General features: G+C 39.5%; 1 protein-coding gene across 1 annotated transcript in view; it reads right to left on the bottom strand.

The window, feature by feature from the left end:
- Nucleotides 1–8,968, bottom strand: part of LOC108413057 (cholecystokinin-like) — a 20,521-nt gene extending 11,553 nt beyond the window's left edge. Inside the window, exons 1-2 of the mRNA XM_037544531.1 lie at nt 8,817–8,968; nt 5,777–6,012 (exon numbers count right to left, since the gene is read on the bottom strand). Coding sequence (XP_037400428.1) covers nt 5,777–6,012; nt 8,817–8,947 — 367 coding nt within the window. The 5' untranslated portion in view covers nt 8,948–8,968. The remainder of the gene's footprint in view (nt 1–5,776; nt 6,013–8,816) is intronic.
- Between the last annotated feature and the right edge of the window lie 740 nt (nt 8,969–9,708).

Below are 9,708 nucleotides of genomic sequence, written 5' to 3'. Positions count from 1 at the left end.
GTTCCAGTCTGAGGTCGAATCAATATGGTTTAAAACTGTTTATCTGGATGAAAACATTATATAACATTAAAGAATAATAATAATACTGGTCAGTGTTCAGACTGTGCTGCTTGTTAGTAAAGTGATCTTCAAGCGTTCTTTAAATGGCTTCACAAAGAACCATGAACACTCAAAGAACACTTTGCATGATTCAAGAGTTCTTAAATGGTGAAATGGCTCCTCAGATTGATGGAGAATGTGCTGTAGGTGGTTCTATATAGAACCTTTTAGAAAAGGGTTCTGCTATTGCAACAATAAAAGAGGCCAGTCTGGTGCTAAATCGATCTATTTTCAACTCTTTAATCATGCAAAGGGTTCTTTGTGTTTTCAGGGCTCTATATGAAACCATTTTCTTTACTGAAGAACCCTTGAAGAATCGTCTTCTCTAAGAATGTGAGCTGAAGATCGCACGCTTGGTTCCCGACGTTCACTGCCCTACAGCTCAGATCTGTTCAGCTTCATCAGCTGATTAGTTTGAGGTATTAATCAGATAAAGCAGGTACTGGACAGTTACTGTAAAAACTGTAAACACTGGACTTCCTCGAGGAGGCAGCAGGAAACGGCTTAACGAGTCTGTGTGATTATTTGTTTTCTAATGTTGGTGTTCATGTGATAAATAAACTTGTGCCTCACAGATAAACAGCTTTATGTAAGATCTTAGTCTGTGCAGAGTGAGCTGTGTTCCAGGCCCATCCCTCATTCTCTCTTTCACTCGCTCGCTCACTCTCTTACTCACTCAGTCCGTTGCTCACTTAGAAGCTCCGCCGCCCTCCAGCTTCATGTTCAGACCTGCTTGTTTTGGTGTGTTTAGAAAAAAAACTCGTCCTGTGACGCTGTTTACACCGACCTGCCTACTCTGACAGAGACACACCGAATAATCACACCTCATCACAACAACAATCAATAAACACCATAACACACTCCTTATCACAAGAACAATCAATAAACATGCCATAACACACTCCTTATCACAAGAACAATCAATAAACACACCGTAACACACTTCTCATCACAAGAACAATCAATAAACACACCGTAACACACTCCTTATCACAAGAACAATCAATAAACACGCCATAACACACTCCTTATCACAAGAACAATCAAGAAACACAACGTAACACACTCCTTATCACAAGAACAATCAAGAAACACACCGTAACACACTCCTTATCACAAGAACAATCAATAAATACACCGTAACACACTCCTTATCACAAGAACAATCAATAAACACACTGTAACACTCCTTGTCACAAGAACAATCAATAAACACACCATAACACACTCCTTATCACAAGAACAATCAATAAACACACCGTAACACACTTCTCATCACAAGAACAATCAATAAACACACCATAACACACCCCTTATCACAAGAACAATCAATAAACACGCCATAACACACTCCTTATCACAAGAACAATCAAGAAACACAATGTAACACACTCCTTATCACAAGAACAATCAATAAACATGCCATAACACACTCCTTATCACAAGAACAATCAAGAAACACAACGTAACACACTCCTTATCACAAGAACAATCAATAAACACACCATAACACACTCCTTATCACAAGAACAATCAATAAACACACCATAATACACTCCTTATTAAATAAACAATCAATAAACACACCATAACACACTCCTTATCACAAGAACAATCAATAAACACACCATAATACACTCCTTATTAAATAAACAATCAATAAACACACCGTAACACACTCCTTATCACATAAACAATCAAGAAACACACCGTAACACACTCCTTATCACAAGAACAATCAAGAAACACAACGTAACACACTCCTTATCACAAGAACAATCAATAAACACACCATAACACACTCCTTATCACAAGAACAATCAATAAACACACCATAATACACTCCTTATTAAATAAACAATCAATAAACACACCGTAACACACTCCTTATCACATAAACAATCAAGAAACACACCGTAACACACTCCTTATCACAAGAACAATCAATAAATACACCGTAACACACTCCTTATCACAAGAACCATCAATAAACACACTGTAACACTCCTTATCACAAGAACAATCAATAAACACACCGTAACACACTCCTTATCACAAGAACAATCAATAAACACAACGTAACACACTCCTTATCACAAGAACAATCAATAAACACACCGTAACACACTCCTTATCACAAGAACAATCAATAAACACACCATAACACACTCCTTATCACAAGAACAATCCATAAACACACCATAATACACTCCTAATTAAATAAACAATCAATAAACACACAGTAACACACTCCTTATCACATAAACAATCAAGAAACACACCGTAACACACTCCTTATCACAAGAACAATCAATAAATACACCGTAACACACTCCTTATCACAAGAACAATCAATAAACACACTGTAACACTCCTTGTCACAAGAACAATCAATAAACACACCATAACACACTCCTTATCACAAGAACAATCAATAAACACACCATAATACACTCCTTATTAAATAAACAATCAATAAACACACCGTAACACACTCCTTATCACATAAACAATCAAGAAACACACCGTAACACACTCCTTATCACAAGAACAATCAATAAATACACCGTAACACACTCCTTATCACAAGAACAATCAATAAACACACTGTAACACTCCTTGTCACAAGAACAATCAATAAACACACCATAACACACTCCTTATCACAAGAACAATCAATAAACACACCATAACACACTCCTTATCACAAGAACAATCAATAAACACACCGTAACACACTCCTTTTCACAAGAACAATCAATAAATACACCGTAACACACTCCTTATCACAAGAACAATCAATAAACACACTGTAACACTCCTTATCACAAGAACAATCAATAAACACACTGTAACACTCCTTATCACAAGAACAATCAATAAACACACTGTAACACTCCTTGTCACAAGAACAATCAATAAACACACCATAACACACTCCTTATCACAAGAACAATCAATAAACACACCGTAACACACTTCTCATCACAAGAACAATCAATAAACACACCGTAACACACTCCTTATCACAAGAACAATCAATAAACACGCCATAACACACTCCTTATCACAAGAACAATCAATAAACACAACGTAACACACTCCTTATCACAAGAACAATCAATAAACACGCCATAACACACTCCTTATCACAAGAACAATCAAGAAACACAACGTAACACACTCCTTATCACAAGAACAATCAATAAACACAACGTAACACACTCCTTATCACAAGAACAATCAATAAACACACCGTAACACACTCCTTATCACAAGAACAATCAATAAACACACCATAACACACCCCTTATCACATAAACAATCAATGAACACACCGTAACACACTCCTTATCACAAGAACAATCAATAAACACACCATAATACACTCCTTATCACAAGAACAATCAATAAACACACCGTAACACACTCCTTATCACAAGAACAATCAATAAACACACCATAATACACTCCTTATTAAATAAACAATCAATAAACACACCGTAACACACTCCTTATCACATAAACAATCAAGAAACACACCGTAACACACTCCTTATCACAAGAACAATCAATAAACACACTGTAACACTCCTTGTCACAAGAACAATCAATAAACACACCATAACACACTCCTTATCACAAGAACAATCAATAAACACACCATAATACACTCCGTATTAAATAAACAATCAATAAACACACCGTAACACACTCCTTATCACAAGAACAATCAATAAACACACTGTAACACTCCTTGTCACAAGAACAATCAATAAACACACCATAACACACTCCTTATCACAAGAACAATCAATAAACACACCATAACACACTCCTTATCACAAGAACAATCAATAAACACACCATAACACACTCCTTATCACAAGAACAATCAATAAACACACCGTAACACACTCCTTTTCACAAGAACAATCAATAAATACACCGTAACACACTCCTTATCACAAGAACAATCAATAAACACACTGTAACACTCCTTATCACAAGAACAATCAATAAACACACTGTAACACTCCTTGTCACAAGAACAATCAATAAACACACCATAACACACTCCTTATCACAAGAACAATCAATAAACACACCGTAACACACTTCTCATCACAAGAACAATCAATAAACACACCGTAACACACTCCTTATCACAAGAACAATCAATAAACACGCCATAACACACTCCTTATCACAAGAACAATCAATAAACACAACGTAACACACTCCTTATCACAAGAACAATCAATAAACACGCCATAACACACTCCTTATCACAAGAACAATCAAGAAACACAACGTAACACACTCCTTATCACAAGAACAATCAATAAACACAACGTAACACACTCCTTATCACAAGAACAATCAATAAACACACCGTAACACACTCCTTATCACAAGAACAATCAATAAACACACCATAACACACCCCTTATCACATAAACAATCAATGAACACACCGTAACACACTCCTTATCACAAGAACAATCAATAAACACACCATAATACACTCCTTATCACAAGAACAATCAATAAACACACCGTAACACACTCCTTATCACAAGAACAATCAATAAACACACCATAATACACTCCTTATTAAATAAACAATCAATAAACACACCGTAACACACTCCTTATCACATAAACAATCAAGAAACACACCGTAACACACTCCTTATCACAAGAACAATCAATAAACACCATAACACACTCCTTATCACATAAACAATCAAGAAACACACCGTAACACACTCCTTATCACAAGAACAATCAATAAACACACCGTAACACACGCCTTATTAAATTAACAATCAATAAACACACCGTAACACACTCCTTATCACATAAACAATAAACATCCATTCATCTCAGAGGTGGTGTGTGCTAATAAATATGTATGAATTTTTGTTTTTGTGTATTGAGAAGCATTAATGTGTCAGTAATAAGTCAGTAGTCTTTCAGTAGCGAGTCAGTAGTAAGTAGCGAGTCAGTAATGAGTGATTGGCAAGTCAGTAGGGAGTCAATACTCAGGAGTGATTGAGTAGTCAGTAGTGAGCAGTGATTGAGTAGTCAGTAGTGAGTCATTAATAAGTTAGTAATGAGTATGAAGTCAGTAGTAAGTAAGAGAGAGTCAATAGTAAATCAGTAGCCAGTGGTGAGTCAGTAGTAAGTCAGTAGTGAGTCAGGAGAGAGTCAATGGTGAATCAGTAGTCAATGAGTTTTCTGTATTATTGTGTGTATAAAATCATAGTAAAGGTCTCAGGTCACAAATCAACCCCAACCCAATTCTCTGTTCATTCTCTCTCTCTCTCTTTCTCTCTCTCTCTCTCTCTCTCGGTCTCTCTCTCTCTCTCTCTCTCTCTCTCTCGGTCTCTCTCTCTCTCTCTCTCTCTCTCGGTCTCGGTCTCTCTCTCTCTCTTTCTCTCTCTCTCTCTCTCTCTCTCTCTCTCTCTCTCTCTCGGTCTCTCTCTCTCTCTCTCTTTCTCTCTCTCGGTCTCTCTCTCTCTCTCTCTCTCTCTCGGTCTCTCTCTCTCTCTCTCTCTCTCTCTCTCTCTCTCTCTCAGATATTGTTCCCTGAACTCTGTAACCTGTGAATAAAGTGCTGCTTTAGGTTTTGGTGTTTCAAATCTAAGGTGACCATGTAAGCGTTGCTGACCTTTCCTGGAGATCAGTCTGGCCAGCAGCTCACTGAGGTTGGCGTGGGGCTCTCCCTGGTCGTCGGGGGCGGGCTGGCTTTTGAGCGGGCTGTCAGAGCGGGAGACCCTCAGACCCACCTCCATCTGAGAGGGGAGAACATTGCCCCCATCCTGCGGCAGAGAGGAGTGCGGGCGAGCGAGACATGACACAGAGAGAGAGACCAGGAGCACACAGACGCCCACAGCACCGTACATCCTGAGAGAGAGGGGGGGGGGGGCAGAGAGGAGAGAGAGGGGGAGAGAGAGAGAGAGAGAGCAGAGAGAGGGGGAGAGAGAGAGAGAGAGAGCAGAGAGAGAGAGAGTGAGAGAGAGAGAAAGAGAGAGAGAGAGAGAGAAAGAGAGAGAGAGCAGAGAGAGAGAGAGAGCAGAGAGAGAGAGCAGAGAGAGAGAGAGAGCAGAGAGAGAGAGAGAGAGAGAGAGAGAGAGAGAGCAGAGAGAGAGAGAGAGCGAGAAAGAGAGAGAGAGAGAGAGAGAGAGAGAGAGAGAGAGAGAGAGCAGAGAGAGGGGGAGAGAGAGAGAAAGAATACAGAGAGAGAGACAGAATACACACAAAGAGAGAGAGGGAGAGAGAGACACAGAGGGAGAGAGTATAGTTTTAGTACTTGAGCACTAAAACACACAGTACACATACTACACACACAGTCAGTAACATCTACACACACACATCATATACTACACACACAATCAGTAACATCTACACACACACATCATATACTACACACACAATCAGTAACATCTATACACATACACCATATACTACACACACAATCAGTAACCTCTACACACAGACACACACACTACACGTACTGCACACACACACAATCAGTAACATCTACACACACACACACCATATACTACACACACAATCAGTAACATCTACACACACACACACACACACCATATACTACACACACAATCAGTAACCTCTACACACACACACACACTACACGTACTGCACACACACACAATCAGTAACATCTACACACACACACCATATACTACACTACACATACTACACACACTCACACACTACACACTTACTACACACACTACACATACTACATACAGACACACACTAGACACTACACATACATTGCACATTCACACACTAAACACTATCACACTACATACTACACACTCACACTACACATACTACACACACAATCACTAACATCTACACACACACTACACATACTACACACACAATCACTAATATCTACACAGCCTACACATACTACACACGCACAATCAGTAACATCTACACACACACACACTACACATACTACACACTCCCACACACTACACACACTACATACTCACACACACACTACATACTACATACTCACACACACACACTACACATTGCACATTCACACGCTACACACTACATACTACACACTCACACACTACACATACTACACACACAATCACTAACATCTACACACACTACACATACTAATCAAATCAAATCAAATCAAATCAAATTTATTTATATAGCGCTTTTTACAACTGATGTTGTCACAAAGCAGCTTTACAAAAATGGGAATCACAGCACAGAGAATCAGACAAAACACTGAACATAATATACAGAATATACAGAACCCCCGTGAGCGCTGAGGCAAGGAAAAACTCCCTCAGAGCTGGAGGAGGAAGAAACCTCGGGAGGACCAAGACTCACATCTAAAGGGGGGACCATCCTACCACTGGTCAGACAACTTATAAGTTAAACATTGAAAAGTCAATTTTACATCCACGCAGTTCTAATATATTCAGGTGTGTATAATCAACAGTGGAAACAATTAGAGTTCATATAGATTTGGATGTGATCTGTAGTGGAGAAGCTGCGTTCCAGAAACTTCCATCAGTCTGGTCAATCAGGGGGACACTGCACTACACACACAATCACTAACATCTACACACACACTACACATACTACACACACACAATCAGTACCATCTACACACTACACACTCACATACTACACACACAATCAGTAACATCTACACACACTACACATACTACACACACACTTCACTCTCACACACTACACATACTACACACAATCAGTAACATCTACACACACACTAAACACACACACACTACACACACTACACATACTACACAATACACTCACACACTACACATACTACACACTCAAACTACACATACTACACACACTACACACTCACACACTACACATTCCACATACTACACACTCACACACACACACACTACACGTACTACACACACAATCACTAACATCTACACACACACTACACATACTACACACACAATCACTAACATCTACACACACACTACACATACTACACACACACAATCAGTACCATCTACACACTACACACTCACATACTACACACACAATCAGTAACATCTACACACACTACACATACTACACACACACTTCACTCTCACACACTACACATACTACACACAATCAGTAACATCTACACACACTACACACACACACTACACATACTACACACACTACACACTCACTACACATTCACACTCACTACACACAGTTTACACTCACACACTACACATCCTACACACTACACACTTGCAAACACACACACACACACTACACACTCACACTACACATACTACACACACACACACACACACACTAGACACTACACATACACTGCACATTCACACACTACACACTAACACACTACACCCTACACACTCACACACTACACACTCACTACACACACACTACACACTACACATACTACACACACTACACACACACACAATCAGTAACATCTACACACTACACACTTACACTCACTACACACACTTTATGCTCACACACTACACATCCTACACACTACACTGCACACTCACAATCTACACACTGTGTAATGTCTGCACACAACCTGCTGCAGGAACTCAGATCAATTAGTTTAGTAAAGAATGGACGGGCAGACAGACAGACAGACAGACAGACAGACTCATAGAGAGCTTGAGGTTTACCTTGTTGTGGTAATGTAGCGTGTACGGCTGCAACTGAGTGAGAGAGGTGGTTGGTCCTCATGAAGACGAGTGAACGAGGGAGCGGAGTTTATATACACTACTGTGACGCACGCACACACACACACACACATGCACACGCACACACGCACGCTCTGAGGGTGTCGGTATTCCTCTGAACACAGCTCAGCGTAACTAACCAACAGACTGTCAGCGATGGAGAAGGTCTTCACTCAGACTGTTATTACAGCACTGAGAAGCTAAACCATAACACACGGCACCACACTGCATGTTTGAATTTTAACAGTCTTCATCTTTACTTGAGTAACTTGTGGACCTTCTCACCTCATTAGATGATGTTCGTGGTCATATTAAAGTAAGAGTTCAGTGAAAAATCAAACGTGTGTTTTTCAGCCACTCAGAGACGTGTTTGGTGTCCAGACTTTACTTCTGTAGTTTTGCACTGCAGCTATGAGGCTAACATGGTTTATTAACAGTAGAAGTCAATAGTCACCAAAATCTATTGTGTAAAAACTTCTAAAAAACTTTTCTCATTCTGCTCAAACTGCAATCGGCTTGTTATGAAGGTGGAGCAGGTGTGTAGATGTGGTCTAGGACTCAGTGTGACTCAATGAGAGAGAGAGAGAGAAACATGCCCCAAACCACACTGTGTAGCTGAACTGTGGTCAGCTGAGTTGAATTACATTGAGTTTAACTAACTTTGCTTTAAGCACAGTTCATAACATCATAACAACTAAAAGACTAAATTCTACTTTTCCATAATGTTCCATCAACTAATCAATGACATGTTTGCAGCTCAAGGTACGAAACCTTGCTCCCACTTTTCAAACGTTCCCACATGACAAAGAATACCAGCAGAAAAAATTCCAAAATG

Source organism: Pygocentrus nattereri, chromosome 14, assembly GCF_015220715.1.
Source record: "Pygocentrus nattereri isolate fPygNat1 chromosome 14, fPygNat1.pri, whole genome shotgun sequence".
Taxonomy (NCBI): Eukaryota; Metazoa; Chordata; class Actinopteri; order Characiformes; family Serrasalmidae; genus Pygocentrus; species Pygocentrus nattereri.
Note: the sequence above shows the minus strand (reverse complement) of the source record. Positions and strands in the feature narration are given on the sequence as shown.